The sequence below is a fragment of the Dreissena polymorpha genome, chromosome 1 (genome assembly GCF_020536995.1).
Source record: "Dreissena polymorpha isolate Duluth1 chromosome 1, UMN_Dpol_1.0, whole genome shotgun sequence".
In the NCBI taxonomy this organism is placed as follows: Eukaryota; Metazoa; Mollusca; class Bivalvia; order Myida; family Dreissenidae; genus Dreissena; species Dreissena polymorpha.
In genome coordinates, this window is record NC_068355.1 from 146,214,961 (window position 1) to 146,239,119 (window position 24,159).

Here is a 24,159-nt window from a genome sequence, read left to right on the forward strand (position 1 = left end):
AATTTCTTATGTTTCAATTCACTTATCTTGATTTAAAATTAATTTCTTTCATTGCATACTGTTAAACATACAAGACTATGTTACATAAACAAATATGTCTCTAATAACTTACAAGAATTATTGATTGTTAATATCCTCATTACAAGCACGTCTAAACTGATATTTTGATTAAATTCTATACGTACACTTATTTAGCACTCCATATATGTTATAACAACAATTTACTTAAAACATAATACGAAAAACACTAACGTCTTATTGAGCAACCAGCAGCAGTTGCATTAACCCGCTTAGCCATTGTACATTCCGCCATTTTTACGCCTTTTGATTATAAACAACCATAAGCTACATCATAGTTTCATATGTGTCAGGAATTAAAAAAGCAACTTGGTAAAATACAAATATCATAAATGTTAATCATTGTAAATATGAATGTTGATACATGCACATGAACATGGTTGTAATGAACAATAATTAATAACACAGTGCTATTACAAAGTTTCTACTGTTTCAGACAGCTATCATTTGCACAGAGAGTTATCAATCATATACTGAACTCATTCAGCCCTGGCGATGTCCTGAGTCGTCTTTTGCTAATCAAGACCACCCTTATTCTGGGTAGACTTAAAGCGAGTATGTACGATCTTGTCAACTATTAATGAATTTATATAAAATGTATAAAAAACTTATTATGTATATAGTTCAATATAAATAAAATAAAAGTTCAAAACCTTCTCTGCATGTAAATATGACACATGCTCACACAGGCCTGCAATCACACGCATACACACAAGCCTGAACGCCCTCGCGTCAACTACTACAAAATTAAAAATTAAACCCTGTTTTCCCAAAATGAAGCTTTACGTATCTTTTTTATTAATGATTTGGAAAAAAAAACACATCTCGACCAGTGCTTTAAGACACACACATTATAAATTTGAATGGGTTGTGTCAAGTTGCGATATAAAAAGCTATAACATATTGGAAACTGAGTTGTGTCTAAGATTATACAATAGCGAACAACTTCAGTGCCTTCAGTGCTTTGATTAATTAATGTTAAACAACCCACTACATGACTGTATACCAACCCATTACCTCATAAATGCTGAATGTAAAAAAAAAAAGAAGACGTACTTGTTACATATACAGAAACAAACAGTTGGTACACTAAATGATGCATCATGTTTTATTTTATTTACATACAAAGATCATTCAATCTAATTCAAGTTAATAAGATTGCTGAGACCCAGTTGCAAATGAGCAAACCTGCAATCATTATAAAAAACGGTTTAACCAGAAACACGTCATATGCAGTGCTCCAGCTAGGCCTAAATTGAAGGGCGCCACGCCCTGCCCTCCCGAACCTCCGCCCTGCCCTTCCTATGGCCTCCCCTGCCCTAAAAAAAATAAAATATATTATTTTTTAACATATGATGATTAATAAATCTCTTATTACATTGTAGGTAATCTATTCCTAATTTGTTTACATATGATGATTAATAAATCTCTTATTACATTGTAGCTTATTTATTCCTAATTGTAGACATTAAATTTAAATGGTTTAATAATGGTTTTATATTAATGGAAATAATATATTCTAACAATAATTAATAACATATAAATTAAGATGCAACAGGAAGCATTCCAGAAACACCCGCGCGCTTGAAAAAGCCCTTTTTACAAAATACTGTGCATCGAAGGTGCCCTCTTGACAAAAAAGCCCCCCTGCCCTTTTCAAATCCTGGCTGGAGCACTGATATCGATGCCTGGGCGCAAAATCATGTCAAACTTCTACAGGAGTTATTATAGTTTGTGCTGTCATTAATCTGCAGGACCGGCACTCAACATTTACAATTATACATACATTTAACTTACCTTCTCTTTTCAGATGTCTGTAGAAATGGTTGTTGTTGAACAAATTCAAACAATTTCCTCGCAATGTTTATTATGCACAAGGTATCAAATCTCGATTTCCAATAATTTTTGCATGTGCTTCCAGGATTTTGTAGTGAATAAAACACTGTGAAGCTGTATAATACTTAAAACGCAGAAGGTACCTCAGAATTGAAGTTTGGGCATACCAGCCAACTTCTTATCAACTACAATGGCCCCTTAATTACTCTTATCATGATGGGATGCTGACCACAGCACACATTAATGGGCATCTTGCCATTATCTGTACATATGGTTGTCAATGACCAGCCTGAATAAGCACTTTTCCTGGCATTATTCTCTGGACTGTTTAACCCTTTGCATGCTGGGAAATTTGTCGTCTGCTAAAATGTCTTCTACTGAATTTCTAAAATTAGCATTTTCTTTCATTTTTTTCAAAGAATACTATAAGAATAGCAAACAGTTTGGATCCAGATGAGACGCCACATTCTGTGGCGTCTCATCTGGATCCAAACTGTTTGCAAAGGCCTTCAAAATCCGGTTCCAGCACTGAAAGGGTTAATGTGTGAGTGTTCACGCGCTCCTGCGGCATCGTATAATATGGCCGTGTATCAATGGCGTCAACTCTTTTTGGAGGTGCATTAATAAATGAGCTTATCAATGTTCTAAGGTGAAGCTTAAAACCTGAAGTTTAAAAAAAAACACGATAGTGTGAAGGTTGTATATGTTGATTTTTCCCAAATATTACGCCTTCGTTAAAAACTCGGGAACAGCCTTATCTCGTTTGGAAATGTGAGCACGTGTATAAGTTGTTACGTGGATGAGTTTTGAAATGCTAATCGATGTTTTTGCCTGAGCACTATGACTACTTCCGATGATTATTGCGTTGAGTATAAATGTTAGGATAATCAGCTGTGCATATGAAGCTTTCGACGGGAGTCTTATTAGGTTGCACACACGAACGCGGATCACGAGCACGGATGTCAAACGCCCGTTCATAGAAACTCCAAAAGTTGTATTACGTTTTAATTTCTGATTATTCTAAGACTCAAGTTTAAATCCATCAAGGCATTACTTATATTTATCAATCGTTATAAAAACTTACTGTCGTGAGCGCCACCTAAAAAATACAAAATGCTCGTTTATGAATGCATCTCCAAAATGAGGTGAAGCCCGTGATTAAAGGCCGTGATATAAAGCAGTTTATTAAGCAGCCACTCACAACGCAGCACAGCATCATAGCATGCCGCTGGCTGAAGTCTGTGGTAAGGGAGGCTGCGATTTATCAATACACGCAATTCTCTGCAGACGGCATAAACTAGCGAAAAACACGAATTTTCTATGAACGACTCACTATGAAGAAAAGGAAGTTATTGGGGTAAGAGTCGTGGAGTTTACACTTGTTTATACTTGTGAATTGTTACAAATAACAATGGATTGATTTGAGGTATACACTATTATATTAGTTTTATAAATACATCTTCACGAAGCATGAGTATGCTCGCAAAATATTATAGATTAGGCGAGTTTAATGTTAGTACTAACATTTCAGGTAAGTGGAATTTCTTTGCTGTTTTAAACATGCAATGATTTCTTTGAATACTATATGGACATATGTATCATATTCATCTTAAGCGCAGTCATTTATACATGTAGCAATGAAATGAACGCACTGTTCGTCAGATGTAGCAATGAAATGAACGCACTGTTCGTCAGTGCAGTAATATTTTACAACTAAGATGTGTTTAATTGCTTTGTTAGAACCGCTTAAACGCGCGTTACAATGGAAATGCGTTATTCTTTTTTATCAATGGTTTTGATGATTTTCTTGAGCTCGATATATGATGTTTGCTTTTATTTTTACAAAACTATACAATTCATGTCATATTGAAAACAGCAACAAGACAAAAAGCGTTTTTCGAATGAAAAGCGAACTCGTCCTGAATATATTTTTTCAACGACGACATGACTATCAATTTGCGGTTTTAATTGCTATGTCCAGAGACTGACCAGTTAACGATTTTACGAATTTGCGTTATATGTTTTCAACATTAATTCCAACAAAGAAAACACGTATACTTAGAAACGACAAAGTGACATAATGAACATACATTAATGAAAGACATGGTATAATATATGTGGTCTGAACATGATATAATATATGTGGTCTGAACATGGTATAATATATGTGGTCTGAACATGATATAATATATGTGGTCTGAACATGGTATAATATATGTGGTCTGAACATGATATAATATATGTGGTCTGAACATGATATAATATATGTGGTCTGAACATGATATAATATATGTGGTCTGAACATGATATAATATATGTGGTCTGAACATGGTATAATATATGTGGTCTGAACATGATATAATATATGTGGTCTGAACATGGTATAATATATGTGGTCTGAACATGATATAATATATGTGGTCTGAACATGTTATAATATATGTGGTCTGAACATGGTATTATATTCATGTATGGGGTCTGAACATGGCAAAATATATGTGGTCTGAACATGGTATAATATATGTGGTCTGAACATGGTATTATATATGTGGCCTAAACATGGCATAATATATGTGGTCTAAACATGGTATAATGTATGTGAGTAGATGAGTATTAAGCAGGAAAAATTAAGCCTATAATAACGCTTAACGACGGTAGTTTCTGTATTAAATGGTCGTTATTTGCGAAGTCAAACACAAATTCACACATAGGCTACATATGAACATGGCGGGACAGAATTTTGCTCTAGGCCCGGTGCGAATGCTTTTTATGCCTTGTTTTCTTGTATAAAACTTGAATTTTCCTTGCCATTTAAACCATTTACATACATTTTTTATTGATTGAATGACATTATTTAATATAAACCGTAAATGTATATATATGAGCTAGTCATTCAAAAGCAAAAGCACGTTCGCGTATAACCACATACATATTTACGCCGCCACTTTCACTTTTAGAGTGGCACATATAATTTTCCGTCTGTCAGTCCGTCCTTTGGTTGCAAAGTTACGTTGCGCGAACCTTTTCAGACGTATTAACTTGCACGTGAACTTGCCCATTCTCATATGATGGTTCGGGTGTTTTCGACACAACCAAAGTCGCGCGTTAATCAGAAAGCATTGATGAACTTAACAAACATATTAACCAGCATGTGATCTTGTCCATCGTCATATTTTAGTTCGAATGTGTTTAAGGCTTTAGAACTATTATGCAACCTTTTGATTTAATGTTCTGTCTTTGCATTTGTTAGTTTAACATGGTATCTGCTTCCAAAATCAAAATTTGAGAAAAAATACATATTAATTAAGCATTTTCAGACATTCTAAATTGCCAGTCCTCAATCTTTTCCCACATGTTTATCATACTCATTAACGCTTATGAACCTAAATGTGGATAAGCACGATTGATTTGGTATATATTTATACATAAATGCCTTATATTAGCAATCATTATAGCAAATGAGGTTTTACAATTGAAATAAAGAACATATAAGTACACAAGTGTTGTTATCCCCCTTTGAAAATCAAAAGTATATTGACACCCACTCTGGATCAGCAGACGATTTATTTCATAAATCAATCTCTGGGTTAATGGTCGCCATCTTTCGAACTACTTTAAAAAGTACAACAACAACAATAACAGTAGAAGACAAGTTTACTTGCGAAAAGTTGAAAAATTGAGTACATGTGTCACGGTTGTTGAGTGAAATAGTGTTATTTTCAACTGTGTATGAAGCATGTGAACTGGTAGTGGAATAACCGAATTGTTGGTGGAAATGTACTCCTATAAATATGAGGTCGATTTACATCGACCTCATATCGTTTAACGTTATTTTGCAATAGCATCGTTCCGACATGAATTCATGTCGGAAGCTTTAACGGCATCAGATTCATATAACAGCACAAAATAATCATGCAATAAACTATTAAACATTAAATATAAACATTATTTTACTAATTGCATTAGAAAAATGTTTATACAAACTTACAAGTAATGATAGTCCAGACCTTAAAACACTACCACTGTTCAAATTCCATATTGTTGCCATATAGCACTGTGTAAATTGAAAGTTGCATAATGTTACCTCATTGGTCGGTTATAAATACATTGTTTCTCTATATATAGTATTCGATTTAGACGAAAATAATAATTTACGTGGAATGTCATATTAGTTTTCCATTAAAACTTTGATCTTGCCGTGTGTGTTTATGGACGTTATTAATTATGTTATACTTATTTTTGTATTTAATTAAGAATTAGAACGTGTAGCCCTTTTTGTTAACTGTTTTAGCAAACGATTCGCGGCTTAATAAGACACGGAAAATAGTTAAAGCGACACTTTCATTTAAAGGTTTAATGTGAACAATATTAAATGAAACCTTTTTTGGTATTAATATATTTTATTGACAGGTTAAATTCGATACTTGAAAAGGTGTTTAGTCTTTAAAGAGATGTCGCTGATATTGTTAATTTCAATAACTGTTAATATGCTTAATGTTGTATAAGAAATTGAATAGTTTCACTGAGTTGTATTCCCGCCTAAAATCCGATATCGTAAAACGCGCAACGGTTAAGAATAAGGTCTGAATAAGTTTAAGTATTCAGATCCGAATATCAGCAGCTGTGCCAGCTGGGAAGCCCCGTTTTGGCTTTAACAACCGCAAGCGAAACAACATACTTTTTAAGTCTTGCACTTAGACTCCATGATCACAAGTATAGGTCCCTGCTGTGGCGTATGACACCATAGTGTTATTTAGTATTGGTCGGCACAGTATCTGATCATAACGAGATAATTGGTTTGTGCTGAACACAGAGGCAATAAAACCACAGATCTATCAATAAACAAGATTATTGAGATATCTTTTATTGAACACCGCGATAAAAATGCTCAAACCACGGACTCTAGATTACCGGTACACGGATAAGAAACATGGCAACATTCTCAGAATCATCACTGCTATAAGTGTAATCACCTAACAATTCGTCTAAAAATACTTTATATATTTGAGTTGCAGACGATGTACTGTTGTATAAGTCTGAATAAACTATCTGTCTGCCTGTCTAAATCTAAGCCGTCATCGTCCCAGTGAAAAAAATCTGATTTTGAATAGTTGGACATGATGCCCTGATGTCAAAATACGAAATGACCCGCGTAACACCGACCGTGATTTTCAAGAATCTTTAATAAATTGATAATTTAAGGTAAATAACATTTCATATAATTATACATAATTCCGTCGTTGATAATTAACAGCAAACGATGAATGTTTTTGACACCCATTTTATTTCAAGTATGCATGCAAAGCCGAATCAAATCGTGAGGGTCCGCTATATACGCTGTTTCATCATAAAAACACCCTTTCTGTGTTATAAACAAGAGCTGAAATCGTTAATTTATTAAGATTTATTTATAATAAGCTTTATTGATATGTTTCGTGAACAAAATATTACAATATATTCCATAAACATATAATAATCATGGCAAAGGAAATTCAATGGCCGGTTTCTAAACAAAAGCATAATCGCCAAGACCGTAGCATCAGTTCAGTGCGTTAGGAACGCGCGCTACTTTCTTCCGCATTCATTCCTTAATTACTTTCGTTTTTAAACAATGTTTTTCTATCGTATACAGAATTCTATTCTCCTAAGCAAGATGTACTTTTTAAAACTGAACTCCAAATATCAACGCTACAAATTGGTATTAAGTACGAAAATGTCAACCGTAAATCTAGATTCTAAAACTCCAAAACGGTATGATATTTGCAAAAGTTAAAGTTATAACTCGCCGGGCTGTCGAAATCAGAAGAACGCTACAAATTGGTATTAAGTACGAACATGTCAACCGTAAATCTAGATTCTAAAATCCAAAACGGTATGATATTTGCAACTTATTATTTAAGTTAAATTAATAAATCGCCGGGCTGTCGAAATCAGAAGAAAAACTTAATATATATTCATATATCTGTTTACTACGTAACGTAAGCTTTCTAATGATATATAATTTGTCAAAATCGGCCGAGAAATGAAACTATAATTCAACAAAAGACGTGAGTGGGTACATCAAAATGTATAACCTCGGCGCTTCGCTGTACGCTAATTGTACAAGATCGATAGCCACAACACGATAAAACGCGCGTTGGTAAAACATAAAATGTGTATTTCTTGTTTTTATCTCGCTATAAATCCATTAATAACAACTGGAATATACTAAACGTATATTTTTTGAAAGAGGAATTAATAAGCAACAAGATAACGTATAAACCAATAAAATCGGATGAATAGTTTTTGCATAAGATTGAATTTACTACAGTAAGGGTCAAATACTCGATTCATCTCCTATCAATATGCACTCCGTGATACAACTGGTAGTTTTAACACACACATATAGGTTTCATTTAATTAAAGAGTACAGAAAGCTAAAAAGTGATGTGGTTTGTTGTACAACAACAATTGGTTATGTGTAACCTATTCAAAAATAATTTCGTTCAAAATAATTCAATGTAATTCTATAAACGACAAACACACTTCGTGTGTTGTGTATGTTTATTTTTAAAAATGTACATAAGTGGTTTAAAAGCACAATTTTTACACATTTAAGAGGTAATCGCTTACATTTATGTCTAATTAATGATAATTTTATGCATTAGCAAAGATTTAACGAGAAAACCTGAAGTTTAAGTTACACTCAATTTGCTATAGGAAAACGACGGTAGCCGTTTAGACGTAAGCGGGGTAGCTTACGTCTTATTATTTGGACTAGTGGAAATGGAATTCAGAAATATATCTAATAATTCATCATCGTGTAGAATTATCATCAGCATCATTTCTGTGGAACATTGCACTATTCAAAATACAAGTGTTTCATAGATATGGTGCTTTTGACATAGTTCACTAACCATCACTGAAATGATTCATGCACACAGGTAAAGTAAATAATTGAATTTGTGCAGAATGTTTATTTTTTACAAATTATTATTTAATTTGACCAATTTATTTTAGATTGATTGCACTGAAACTCAAAGTCTAAAGCTTAGTAAGACACTTAAGCCAGTTTTCTGAGAAGAAACAATACTTGTTCAGAGTATAGCAGGCTCATGCGGCCTCTGGTTTATTTATTTGGCCTCGGCCTTTAACCTGGGTCGCTTTGATTTCAGGTGTTTAGCCCCCATATCAACAAGGCTCTTGTTTCTATATGTAGTTATTCATATTGTTTAAAGATTTTGAGAACCCTCACTCAGTGCCAGTGGGGATAAAACAGGGACCTTCTTAATATAGCTAGATGAATGCATCAAATATGCCAGCAACACTTTATAATCAATAACTTTATAATTGATGATTCTGTTCTTTTAACTACATTACTAATTTACCAAAACAATGTGAAACACATTTTTATGCCCCCAAAGGAGGGCATATAGTGATCGCACTGTCCGTCTGTCTATCCGTCACACTTTGCATTTAGGTTTCGAAAAAATGCTCATTACTTCTATGTCGCTTCAGATGTAACATTCATATTTGGTATGCATGTGTATATGGACAAGGCCTTCCCATACACACACAAATTATGACCCCTTCGACCTTGAACTTAGGGTTGGCGTTAAGGTTTTAAAAAATGCTCATAACTTCTATTAAAGCGTTTATCGGGGGCATATGTCATCCTACGGAGACAGCTCTTGTTTTTGCTACTGTCCTCTGCACAAACCATGATATATCTGCATATATGCATCCAACCAAATCAGTAAAACTATTTGTCACTTAATTACAGTAAACTTATTGCATGTTAACTTTTCAACAATATATATATAAATGTATATATAATTATATATAACAGATCTTGAAAAAAACACACATCAAACTTCAAATTGTTTTAGTAAATTATATGCTTTAATTGGTATTGTGACATTGACACCACTCATGCATGCGACTATACAATTATACAACTATGGAACACATTATTTATGAAAAATTCCAATACATCAACATATCGTCTCAGATTAAAGGCAGATAATCTAGTGCTTTTTTGCTGCCATTTTTACTATTACACATATTTTCATTTTATGTTATGATGCATTGATCTTGTATCTAAATTAACCAAGCAATCATGTTAAACTTTTGAAGAAAGATGTTGTCTGATAAATATAGAAAATATAATCACTACAAAGTGAACAAAATTCAGTTGAATACTGTGACCAACAAAGATTTGCCAAAGAGCAATTCAGATCATGATTTAAATTAAATACAAGTAATATGAAAGTCTGCCTATTGGACCCCAGTTAAGACTTATTTGTCAAATCTGCTCATTAATTTTCCCTTAGCCATGTAGAATTGGGGACTAAATACCATCAAGTCATGTAAAAAGGAGCAGGGTATAGCACGCTGCTATTGATCTCTTGAGCTTTCACATGAATTTTACGGGCAATTTTCATACAACAAATGATATTATATAGTGTAATGATAAAGCATTATGAGCACAAATTATACCTCTTACTAGTGGTGCAAAAATCATTTAAGTGTCACATTTCAAAAGAAAATTTATATAAAAAGGTATTATTAATTGTTAAAACGTTAAAAAGGGTTATTTCAATTCACTAAAGAATTAATTACAAGAACAAGTGCATTTTATGTCCATTACAATACATGTAACAGTATTGGCATTGTATTTATCTGCATTTGATGTGCATTTAATACACTTAAAAATGCAGACAAGACACACTTCTAACAGAAACAAATGTATTTTTTTCTGCATTTTTCCAGCATTAATACTCTTCAAGTGTATTTTTTATCATCCCAAATACACTTTACCAGGAAAAAGGTATGTTAAAATGCATTTTTAGTTTGTTTTAAGTATATTTTCAAATGCATTAAGACACTCTTTTCTTTTGCAAAAAATGTTGAACAAAAACTTGAAAATATTTAATATACTGAAGTGTAGTTATAATTAAAGTTTTGTATGAGCATCAAAAACAGTGTCAAATTCATACCAGTGCCTATTTAGCAGCAGTAGGCCTTATATGGTCTACTTGTGGTAGAAATAATGCATTTTGTATAATACAACATACATAAATTAAAAAATATAGCTGCCCATACAGTTCAATACAATGTTCAATTAACTACACTATGCAAAGTTGAAATATGACATCAAGCTTGGAATAATCTTTTCAATAATGAATAATATGTTGTTTTAATTTATAAGTGAAATAGACACTTGCATATAAAAACTGATTTTACATCAAAACTAAATGTTTAATTTGATTTTTAGTTCCACTGGCCAAAGGTCCTGTGTCCATCGTGCATCTATGCATAAACTTTTCCTTTAAACATCGTCTCCTAAACTACTGGTCCAATTCTGATGAAACTTCTTAGGAATGTTCCTGGGGTGAACCTCTTTCAAATTTGTTCAAATTATGCCCCTGGGGTCAAATTTGACTCTGCCCTGGGGGTCACAAAATTGAAAATTTGCTTAAATAAGGCCTATTTTGTGAAAACTTTCAAAATCTCCCGTCCATAACCATTGGGCCTAGGGCTATCAAATTTGGGATGTAGACACATCTAATAGTCCTCTACCAAATTTGTTCAAATTATACCCATATTTGACCCTGCCCCGGGGGTCACAAAATTGAACATATGCTTATATAGGGTATATTTTGTGAAAACTTTACAAATCTTCTCGTCCATAACCATTGGGCCTAGGGCTACCAAATTTGGTATGTAGTGGCATCTTTAATCCTCTACCAAGTTTGTTCAAATTATGCCCCTGGGGTCAAGTTTGACCCTGCCCCGAGGGTCACACAATTGAACATATGCTTATATAAGGCCTATTTTGTGAAAACTTCAAAAAAATTCTTGTCCATAACAATCCGGCCTAGGGCTATCAAATTTGGTATATAGTGACATCTAATAGTCCTCTACCAAATTTGTTCAAATTTAATCCCTTGGGTCAAATTTGACCCTGCCCCGGGGGTCACAAAATTGAACATATGCTTATATAATGCCTTTTTTGTGATAACTTAAAAAAAAATCTTGTCCATAACCATTAGGCCTAGGGCTACCAAATTTGGTATGCAGTAACATCTTATAGTCCTCTACCAAGTTTGTTCAAATTATGCCCTTTGGGTCAAATTTGATCCTGACCCGCATGTCACAAAATTTAACATTATATACGCTTATATCTTGCTTATTTTGTGAAAACTTTAAAAATATTCTCGTCCTTAACTCTAGGACCTAGGGCTACCACATTTTGTATGTAGTGAGATATAGTAGTCCTCTACAAAATTTGCTCAAATTATGCCCCTGGGGTTAAATTTGACCCAGCCCAGAAGGTCACAAAAGTGTACATGTGCTTAAATAGGGCCTATATTTAAGTATTTGCACATGCAGAGAAATTTGTTTCAGCCTTTTTTCAGCAGTGGAGCGATACAGGGCCATCATGGCCCTCTTGTTTAAATACTCAAAAAATGAAACCGGTTTCATGCTTGCATGAACACAGTTTATAAATGCTGTCAGAATTATAAAATATGCAATTACTATAAATACAAATGCCAGGGAAAAGTATTTTTTGTACTAAACAATTCGAATGAATATTACAATAATACATTCTGAATACTTTAGAATGTAATTAACAGTTTTGTCTGAGAAAATCACTAATTTTATATATTTATTCAAATTCACATAAATCATATTTCAAAAACACATAATTACTTCAAATCCTTTCACACAATACTGAAAAAAATGCACAGTTTCTGATTGTTATTGATTCTTTTTTAATTTATACATGTACCCTTTTTTAATCTTGATGCATCCTCAATTGTATAATGCACATTTTAATCTGTTTTAACAATTATAATATAAAGATTAAGGCTGACTCAGTAAAATAATAGTCCATGATTTCTGCAGTACTTGCAGACAAACTAGGAATACTGCTGTGATATTATCTATCTATCTAATAGGATATAAATTTGGCTTCAATAGAAAAAAAATCAAAGCATACACATGTATAAAATGTGTATGTATATATTAGTTAAACTTAAATTGATTGACCATCAATAAAAAGATATTATAATATATGTATATATATATATCATTGTAAAACTAAAAATTAAATATGTATGTTTCTATTACATCATTTAGGACTTTTATTTTCAGACAAAGTAGAGTGAAGCTTAAAACAGTATCCAATTGTAACAGTCAATTTTGAGAAAATCAACCTTATAATTATTTTCTGTGTTGGCCAATGTCATAATTGGTATAAAATGTATATTGAACTGGAAGTTTTCTTTATTTTAAATGATAACATTTGCTTGGTCAGCCATAATTGTCACAATCAAGTGGTCTTTTTACACTGTAGTTTTCTCACTGACTATGGGTTTGTTCCGTGAATGAGCCACACAAAGTATCGTTGGGGAGATGAGTTGTCAATTTTATGTTTATCAGTCTTTCATAATCCAGTATACCTGTAAAAAGGGAATTTGTAACTAATAATCACACAATATACACAATTAAAATTGTATGCATTTAGATTTATTTAGTACTGCACATTAATCATTTTCCAAAAATATGTAGCAACATTACATTATATAATGCTGCAATACTAAAGTAATTTACTAATTAAAGGTCGCTGATGTGTAATGGATGTGGTGTCCACCTAATGATCTGGAGGTCACTGGTTTGATCCCCAGTGTGGGAGCATTCTTAAGAAATCTCCAAGAGACACCCAAGTACTGGTTCTAGGCCCAGGAAACGAACTCAAGAGCATTTCACATACATGTACGTAGTTAGTACTTTAAATTTAATCGAACTAAAAATGGGTTAAAACTAACAACTGAAACCCTTATTAATACATTTTATTTTGAATCAAGCAAATGTGCAAATTCATTAAAAACAATGAGTAAAATTTAAAAATTCTACTTTAAAGTAATCATGATAATTTAGATCATTTTCAGAATATTTAATGATGATAATGATACAATTATATATTCCCTAAATGATAAAAATAAAACATGTAATGTTAATTTATGAAAAAAAAAAGTTTTAATTGTATCAATATCATATTAATTACAACTAGATACAGGCAATTAGATCAGAAACGTGCATTAATTATATTAATGAAAAACCCAGACATTTGTAGTGATTTATGGTCACTATTTGATTAACGTTCTACAGTATACATGACCTGTCATAAAAGGTATTTTTTAGCCAGTACTACAATCGGCAATGATAGTCTGTATTGCATACATATTTTAACGTCTATTATCGATTCGCTTCCTCAAACTGAACAAATATTTAATGTTTACATCGCGAAACGTAATGCATCCAGTTTCACTTTCGGTTTGGTTGGTTTTGTAAACACCGTAATTTCATCTTAAAAATTGGATGATAGGGTGATTAAATAATAATGGAAAAGTAAATCACTTGGATAATAGGTCAAAATGCAACACAAATGAACGTTAATAGTGCTATTTATATCAAAGTTTCGGTAAAAAGTTTGGCGCTAGTTCAACGCGCATCGTATACAGCCTCATAACAATAGACTGACAACCTTTTGGGTAGTAAAGTAGTAATACAAGGCAAAATGGCGACCGTTAGCCACGAGGCCTATCTTACGGAGGAATCCGAGATAGCCGATGTATCACGATTGTATTGACACCGAGAGCGATGACTTTTCCTCTCTGTGATGCAAGTTCAAACACCGGTACACTGTGACGCACTGCGTCATTATATGGTATTTAATACGATTGCTGCTCTAGGTTTTAGTCAGCTTCACTATAATCTAAAATATTTTAAGGGTGCAATTATTTGGAAGACAAACATAATTGCACCATTATAAATACACATTAGTCACGCATTGAATCCTTCGTGGCATTGGCCTTGACTTGAATTATTATTTCTAAATTATCTGTAACTAACTTGCTACTAGCTTACCAACGAACGAACTAACTAACGAACTAGCTACTTAAAGGGGTCGTCCAACAGATTTTGGAATGTATTGAAGCATGTCATAAGATGCTTTATATTGATAAATTTAGACATTTGACTTAAAAATCTCCAGTAAAAAAACAAGAAGACAAATTAAAAAAGGAAAAAAGTAACCCTCAACAGTGCTCGAACCACTGACCCCTAGATTCCTGGAGTAAAATGTCTCCCGCCTAGACCACTCGACCATACATGCTCATGCTAAGAGCGCATGTATTTCTTTTTACCTATATAAGCAATCCTTGTAGTTTTTCCAAAATATAACTACAGCAACAGAACTTTCCGAATTATTAAATCGTTTCGCGTCGCACGACGCTTTATAATTTTCAGGTTTTCAAATCGTCAAAATATGCATATAATGGATATTTAAGAGCATGGTAAATGGTCAGTATTACTATTTCCTCAAAAATATCATAACAAAAACTAAACTTTGCGAATCTGAAACAACTTTTTTTTAAATTTTGTCAATTTACCAAAACGTTGACGGCCCCTTTAACTAACTAGCTAACCAACAAACGAACCAACGAACAAACGAAGAGCGAACTAACTAACAAAATAATTAACTAACAAACTCTATGTTAAGACAGTCGTTTTATTCTGTTGCGAGAATATAGTATTTCAGGTAAAAACCAACGTGGCATTACATGTACACTGCGATCAATCGTTGATTACCAATTCATTGCCAAATAATACGTTAATTACTTCGCCTTCTTGGGCGTTATTAAATATTTACGTCTTCCGCAAAGGTTTACACCTTGTCTCACATTTTACTTTTGTTTTCGATTTCGTTTCCAATAATCAATATTGGGGGCATTCTAGGTCCGTTGCTAATGGGCACAAAATATGTCCAAATCACGCAATTACCTGTTTAACGACCTCATTGCATACGCCAAAGTGTGATCTACGATGAGTTTGACTCTTTGTCTATTGGTCTAGCAGACAGAAAAGACTTACCTAGCATAGAATAATTGAAGAGTGAAAAAAGGGACCTGTTCACAAATGTCCGTATTTTGAAAATTTTCATTGAACTATTTTACTTGTAATGTTTGGAATTGTTTAAAAGAAATAAAAACATCATGTAGGCTAGGTCGCTATCACTTCAAATTGCATGCTTGAAAGCTATCACTTTATTATGCAGGCTAGCTCGCTATCACTTCATCATGCACTGTATCATGCAGGCTAGCTCGCTTTCAATTCATCATGCAGGCTAGGTTGCTATCTCTTCATCATGCAGACTAGCTCACTATCAATTCATCATACAGGCTAGGTCGCTGTCAATTCATCATGCAGGCAAGGTCGCTATCAATTAATCATGCCGGCTAGGTCGCTATCATCCCATCACGCAGGATAGCTCGCTATCACTTAATCATGCAGACTAGTTCGCTATCATTTCATCATGCAGGCTAGGTCGCTATCATTCCATCATGCAGGCTAGGTCGCTAACACTTAATCATGCAGGCTAGGTCGCTATCAATTCATCACGCAGGCTAGATCACTATCAATGCATCACGCAGGCTAGGTCGCTATCAATTCATCATGCAGACTAGCTCGCTATCACTTAATCACGCAGGCTAGCTCGAAATGATTTCATCATGCAGGCTAGCTCGCTATTATTTCACCGTGCAGGCTAGCTCGCTATCATTTCATCATACAGACTAGCTCGCTATCATTACATCATGCAAGGTAGCTCGCTATCACTTCATCACGCAGGCTAACTCGCTTTTGCTTCACCATGCAGGCTAGCTCGCTATCACTTTATCACGCAGGCTAGCTCGCTTTTACTTCACAATGCAGACTTGCTCGCTATCACTTCATCACGCAGGTTAGCTCTCTTTTACTTCACCATGCAGACTTGCTCACTAACACTTTACCACGCAGGCTAGCTCACTATCACTTCATCACGCAGGCCAGCTCGCTTTTACTTCACCATGCAGGCTAGCTCGCTTTCACTTCATCATGCAGGCCAGCTCGCTATCACTTCATCATGCAGGCAAGCTCGCTATCACTTCATAAAGCAGGCTAGCTCGCTATCACTTCATCATGCAGGCTAGCTCGCTATCACTTCACCAAGCAGGCCAGCTCGCTTTTACTTCACCATGCAGGCTAGGTCGCTATCACTTCACCATACAGGCTACCTCGCTTGCATTTAATAACGCAGGCTAGCTCACTTTTACTTCACCATGCAGGCTAGCTCGCTTTCACTTCATCATGCAGGCCAGCTCGCTATCACTTCATCATGCAGGCCAGCTCGCTATGACTTTCATCATACAGGCTAAGTCGCTAGCACTTCATCATTCAGGCCAGCTCGCAATCACTTCATCGTGCAGGCTTTTGAATCTGCAGGGTAAATCCCTGTTTATTTTTGTTAAACTCTCACGGAAAAGTGTTACAAACGTTTTATACCTTTAACGTCTCGTATTGATCATTATCACAAACGAACAAATACTTTAATTTTTTTCTTTGGAGTGTTATTTTACTTTTTGGTGATAATGCTATTTTTTAGCTCGCCTTATCGCAACGTGCCGATGATGAGCTTTTATGATCGACTTTTTTCCGTCGATCGCTAGTAATATTTGCTTTAATAATATCTTTTCCGAGTTCGACTATCGGAACGGTCCTATAAAATATAAATATTATCATTAAAAATGGCGACATGGGACGTGGGTGTTTTCAATATTTAGATAAAGTATTACATCATAGACACTTAAGATTTCACAATGATTGCCCTATCTCTATGAATCTGGTTCAGAACATTAGTTTAAATGATATCAAAGCCGAGTTTAAAAGTTAACTTGGTCCGTTGAAAAACATGACTGTCTTTGTGGGCTTAGTTCATCTTGTGAGCCGTAGGTCTATGTCTCTTTCTCCGGCGTCGTTCATGGTCAACTTTTAGCTCGTTACCAACCTAAGGGCAGCATGTTTGCTTGTTAGATAGTTTAATCTTGACAATATCTAGGAGAAGTCTGGTTCAATTGTGTCTTAAAACATGGTCAAGGTGTCATATCATTGAAAACACATTATGACTCAATATTGTAAGAACTTTAAATGTTAATTTTTACAATATTTTGACCACTAGGGTTAAGTGGAGTTGTAAACGATGTCACACTATTAATTCGTCATAAAACACTTTTACATATTATAATTGTCTCATTAGTTACCTTATATGGAATACAAATCTATGTGAATGTCTGTCTTGACTCAGAACTACGCAAAGTTTAAAAATATGTCGCATGAAGTCAAAAACAATGTCAGCCTGTATAATCTTTCCTAATTGACGTACCTAGAATGTATGTGATGGTATAGCGGTCACCATAGCCACATTTTTATGGGTCGGTCGGTCGGTAGGTCGGTCGGTCGGTATGTCGGTCCGTCCACCAGGTGGTTGTCGGATGATAACTCAAGAACGCATACGCCTAGGATCATGAAACTTCATAGGTAGATTGATCATGACTCGCAGATGACCCCTATTGATTTTGAGGTCACTAGGTCAAAGGTCACGGTGACCTGAAATAGTAAAATGGTTTTCGGATGATAACTCAAGAACGCATACGCTTAGGATCATGAAACTTCATGGGTAGATTGATCATGACTCGCAGATGACCCCTATTAAATTTGAGGTCACTAGGTCAAAGGTCAAGGTCACGGTGATTCGAAATAGTAAAATGGTTTCCGGATGGTAACTCAAGAACGCATTCGCCTAGGATCATGAAACTTCATGTGTAGATTGATCATGACTCGCAGATGATCCCTATTGATTTTCAGGTCACTAGGTCAATGGTCAAGGTCACGGTGACCCGAAATAGTAAAATGGTTTCCGGATGATAACTCAAGAACGCATATGCTTAGTATCATGAAACTTTATGGGTAGATTGATCATGACTTGCAGATGACCCCTATTGATTTTCAGGTCACTAGGTCAAAGGTCAAGGTCACGGTGACCCAAATATAGTAAAATGGTTTCCGGATTATAACTCAAGAACGCATACGCTTAGGATCATGAAACTTCATGGGTAGATTGATCATGACTCGCAGATGACCCCTATTGATTTTCAGGTCACTAGGTTAAAGGTCAAGGTCACGATTGATCATGACTTGCAGATGACCCCTATTGATTTTCAGGTCACTTTGTCAAAGGTCAACGTCCGCCCCCACCCCCCCCCTCACCCCATCACATTTTTTTTAAACATCTTATTAAATTAATTACTTCACCCCGAATTATACCCCCTCTCACCCTTATCCTCCCACGCCCCAACCCCCCCCCCCCCCAATTTTTTTTTGTTTTATCAAGAGGGCATATTTGGTATTGCTGTTTGGAATAAATTACAATAACATGTAGCAATATGCATCACACCACTTTGTTTTCTCAATCACATTGCAGTGTAAAAAGATGTAGCATTCAAAAAAAAAAGAACATTTTTCCAAACCTAATTTTTTTTTCTTTCATATTCTTGTTCTTTTGTGTCTTTCTTATCCAAATTTTGTTTCTCCTAATTTTTTCGTATGTACAATTATTTTACTATCCAAAATGTCCAACAATCGTACCAAAGTCAAAATCTGTTTAAGACTACTTATAAAACAATGCAAATAAATATGTGGGACTTCGTTCATAAATTTTTTGTACATAAAGGAAGTGGAATGCATCTAATTAAATACAGCTATTGTGTTTATGCCAATATACATGTAATTTTCTAATGCACTGGAGAGCCTGTTGTTTGATCTTTAGATGAGCCAAGTGTACCAACTGTGTTTTGTTGTATCAAATGAACAGTTCAATGAAACTGTTTCCATGGCAACTTTGATTTCAGTACAATGTACTGCTTTACCAGTCAATATTTTTAACTTTTGAGCTTAGTGTCTCATTTGTACATGCATTACTGTATTAACTCCAAATCAACTAGTACAAGTGGTAGGCCAGTATGACATGGACTGGTGTTCACTGTTTACACAGTTTCACAACCCCATCTGATACTGGTCAGTATCTTGGCAAGTGGCCAAAGTTGGGAGCGGAATTAATGGTCTATTACATAACTGACTTCTGTGTGTGGTAAACACATGATACTGGTCATGTGGTCAAGTTGCACTTGTATACATTTGCCCAATACACAACACTAGCCTTGGCTATTTTTAATCAGATTGCATTGCTATCTATGGTGGTCATTGACTAGGGGAGTTAACTGCTATAAATAACATGTTTCATTACCATTAATAAATAAAACATTACAAATTGTGTGCACGTTTCACATATTGTCAAATAAGTCAAAATGTGTGAAAGGAATCCAAAAAATCAAAGACTCAATCATATAATGGATATAATTGATTAGTATAGGTCCTGATTGGTTTTTGCACTATTAATTGGATACATTTCACAGGTCATTGACATACAGTGACAAAAAACATATTCACACAATGGCTGTCACTACAACGGAGAGCCCATATGGGGGGCATGCATGTTTTACAAACAGCCCTTGTTTCTAACTATGTCACTCGTTTATATCATTCCAGTTTATTGATCTGTGGAGTGGCTTTAGTGTTGCTTCTCTCCCGAACCCAGACGAACACTCCGAGGGCAGTTCAAATCGAACGAAAGAGGGCGCTCAATCCGGAAGGTTTCTCTGGCGGAAATAGAACCTCGACAATTATTTACCAGTTCTTTCTCTCGGAAAATTTATGTTTTTCTTCGGATGCATGCACATACGGATCTTACAAACTTCCGGAACAGCTTTCCAGACATGCAAATAATGAAGTCCGCCATATTGGTTTTTTAAAAGTTCACAAAGCTGCGAGCACGACGATGCAGAATATGTTCTTTCGGTTTGGAATGGCTCGCAATCTGAGCTTCGTATTCACATACCATCCAAACTACTTTTCCAGAGAAGCATCGAGGCATTTGCCAGTGATACGTCCCAGGTTCAGGAACGGATATGACATTCTATGTAACCACGCGGTGTTCAATATCTCAACATTTTCTCGTCTGCTTCCATCAGACACTCGTTACATTGCCATCGTTAGAGACCCTTTAGACCTATTCATTTCAAGTGTTAACTTTTTCTCTCAGAAATCGCAGTTAATTCGATATATTGGCGCCGTTCCGGGAAATAAAGTGCAAAACCTTATTCGAAATCACAGATATGATATGGATTTCTTTTCATACACAAAGAACGCGATGGCGAGAGACTTTGGGTTCCCTAAATCTGAAGACGTTGATATAGTCAAGAACAAAATAGGAGAATTGAACAACATTTTTACTGTTGTTTTGCTTGTTGAACACTTTGACGAGTCACTGATTTTGATGAAACGGTATTTGAGTTGGAAGGTTCGTGACATCATTTTCATCGCTAACAACGTACGTAAACAGAATGGATATTCCATTAATGACCTCTCTCTGCTGGACGTTAACACGTTTCGGAACCGCAATAAACTTGACTACGTTGTTTATAGATTCTTCTTCGAGCGATTTTGGCGACAATTTGAAGCTGAATCAAACGATATTCATATGGAAGTGCTCAATTTTAAAAAGATTTTGAAAGAAGTATCGGCATTTTGCAACTCAGATAGTATTGAACAAAATGTGGATGAGCCCTTGCACATGCTGGAGACTCGATGGAATGAGCAATTTAACATCACGTATGACGATTGTGATTTCATGATAAAAGACGAACTAACTTTCATAGAAATTCTGAGGGCGAAACAAGGCAGCGAGCTACCACGGCGATTCAGAGGTTGACAATGAAGCACATTGAATGACTTATTGAGCAAGCTATTTGAGATTTTAAACAGCATATATTTATACATGTACACATATATCATGTCCATTATATAATTTATATTTTATTTTTTTGGTGCAATAGAGAGTAATTTCCCGTATTACGCAAATGTCAAAATATATTATTAATAAATATATTATAGTTGCATTTTATACTTATACACACACAGATTTTTAAGATATATGGTTGTTATGTCTACAAAACGTTGAGCGTCGGTTTGCTACTGGATACTCGAGTACACACCCAATGGAAGTTGCTGTTCATTATCCATATTTTATTTCCAGTTTAAATCTAAGTATACATTCAAGTTTTCACATACACGTGTAGGGAAAAGACGAATTCCTATGTAAAATGTATACATGTATGTATACATGCGGCAGTAAAATTCTTAATATAGGAACATGCAGAACTGTCCATTGAGCGCTTCGAAGCTGCTCATACAGATGGAGTTTCATTTTGTTTTGCGCGACCGAGAACACAATGGATTATGACGTCACGTCCGGATAAACAATTATAAAAGGAACTTAAGTTAAAATGGAAAATAATTAATATTTCGGTCATAAATAAAGTAAATTAAACAAAAATAGTGTGGAAGAAAGCTTTAAAAATTCTCTACATTTACATGTTAAAACTATTTTCGTAAGTGATTGTTGACGGCAAAAAATGGACAACGAAGATTCAGCGGTCGCGCAAGATCAACCGGAAGTTCATGCAAAAATCAAATTATTTGACATTAATGACGCTCGCCTGTTGAGAAAAAACTAAAAATGGAAGAGAAAGAAAGAAAAATTTATAATTATGAACTTACGCCATTGACAATTAATTCTGGCGAGGGCGAACAATATGTGGAAGTGAAAAATTACAGTGTGAATGAAAATGTAAATATGAAGAAGAAATTAAGATCTACTGAAAAGGAACCGTTAGAAATTATACAAACAAACGGAGGAACAAAACTCGTACTAAAGACAGGTACTTATGAACTGTTAAAATTTGCTAGCAAAAAGTATTTTTTTATTATTTCACTTAAGTATAAGTACTTATGTAAACCAGCAAAGGACAAAAAATCCAATAAAGTGGAGCTTAGTCATAAAGTCGCGGATGAGAAGAACCACTTGTACACGTTTAACATGTACCACACGACTTCATCATGCTTGATAAATGGTAGAAACGTGGCTCACTTCTTTGACACAGACCTTCCAAAAATTCTCCAAATAATGAAAACTGACATTCAGTCAAATAATAAATCAATAGGTGAATTAAATGAATACATGAAACAGCAAATACTATCATACTTGGAGCGTAGAAATCCCGAGCGCCCAACACCGAAAATGTCTGTAACGTATGGAGTTGATGAATCTGACACGCTTCTAAACAGTATTTGTTAACAGGACTCCCGAAAAGAGAAGAATGACTCCCAAGAAGTTGATAATGCCCCCCGTGTAGAAGAGAATGCCCCACTAGTAGTAGAGCAGGACTCCCGAACAGTAGAGAATGCCTCCCGAGTAGTGCACAATGACTCCCAAATAGAAGAGAATGAATCTGTCCCGGTAATCGAGATAGCGACAGAAGCTGGAGATGAATTGACTGAAGATACAGAGACTGATTTAGAAGTAGAATGTGTGGCTAGTTTTGATATTAATTGTGCCACCCAAACAAACTCGGTAGGAAATGCCATTCTAAAGGAAATGAAGATGATGAATGAACTGCTGTTAGAAAAAAAATTCCGATTGAACAATTTCCAACAGGAGACTAGATTGCAACTTTCACAGTTAAGAGATGAAATTGCAAGTGTTAAAAATACAATCTCGTTAGCTAACCAGCAATCAACAGATAAAGTACAAACAATTAGTCAGAGTACGGATAAACTCAGTAAAGATATGAAACAAGCCAACGACGCATTTCACAGAAAATTACAATCAGTGCATGATACTATAAAGAAAATAACCCCCTCGACAGCGAATATGGTGGAACGGTTGGTACAGAATGAACGCAGTGAACGCGAAAGAGCTACGACGGAAACGACTCAATCAGAAAAAATAATAATAATGAAAGAAAAGAGAGAGAACAGTCTCCAACGGAACAAAAACTCGATGAAAATACTGATACTGTGGACACGACAGATATATCAGATAAAACTCTAATAATAGGTGACTCAATTCTAAGTGGAATTAACAGGCGTGGGTTGAATAAAAATACACACATTAAAACTCTACCAGGGCGGAAAATTAAAGACATTCGTTTAACACTGGATTCATGGGACATGACAAAATACAAAAAAAGTGATAATATATATTGGTCGGAATGACATGGCGGAAGGAGGAGACCCAAGAAAAGCATACCGTGAAATAAAGCAACTGCTACATGAACTTAATGGACATAACTGCACTGTATACTTGTGCACAGTTGCCCCAAGACGAGACGCAGATGTAGTTCCACTGAATGATATAATTAAACAAATATGCGAAAAAACTGATGCGCAATCTATTGAACTGCGTACATCCTTTATTTGTGGAAA

At 34.9% G+C, this 24,159-nt stretch overlaps 1 protein-coding gene across 2 annotated transcripts; it reads left to right on the plus strand.

The window, feature by feature from the left end:
- Window positions 1–3,093: 3,093 nt before the first annotated feature.
- Window positions 3,094–21,771, plus strand: LOC127854492 (galactose-3-O-sulfotransferase 2-like). 2 transcript variants are annotated; one of them, XM_052389560.1, is made up of 2 exons: window positions 3,094–3,271; window positions 20,383–21,771. In XM_052389560.1, exons 1-2 carry the CDS (start codon window positions 3,249–3,251, stop codon window positions 21,602–21,604), a joined length of 1,245 nt encoding a protein of 414 aa, XP_052245520.1. In that variant the 5' UTR covers window positions 3,094–3,248; the 3' UTR covers window positions 21,605–21,771. The 2 variants fall into 2 exon arrangements, with proteins under 2 accessions (XP_052245520.1, XP_052245527.1); XM_052389567.1 differs by having other exon boundaries at window positions 3,271–3,340.
- The last annotated feature ends 2,388 nt before the right edge of the window (window positions 21,772–24,159 follow it).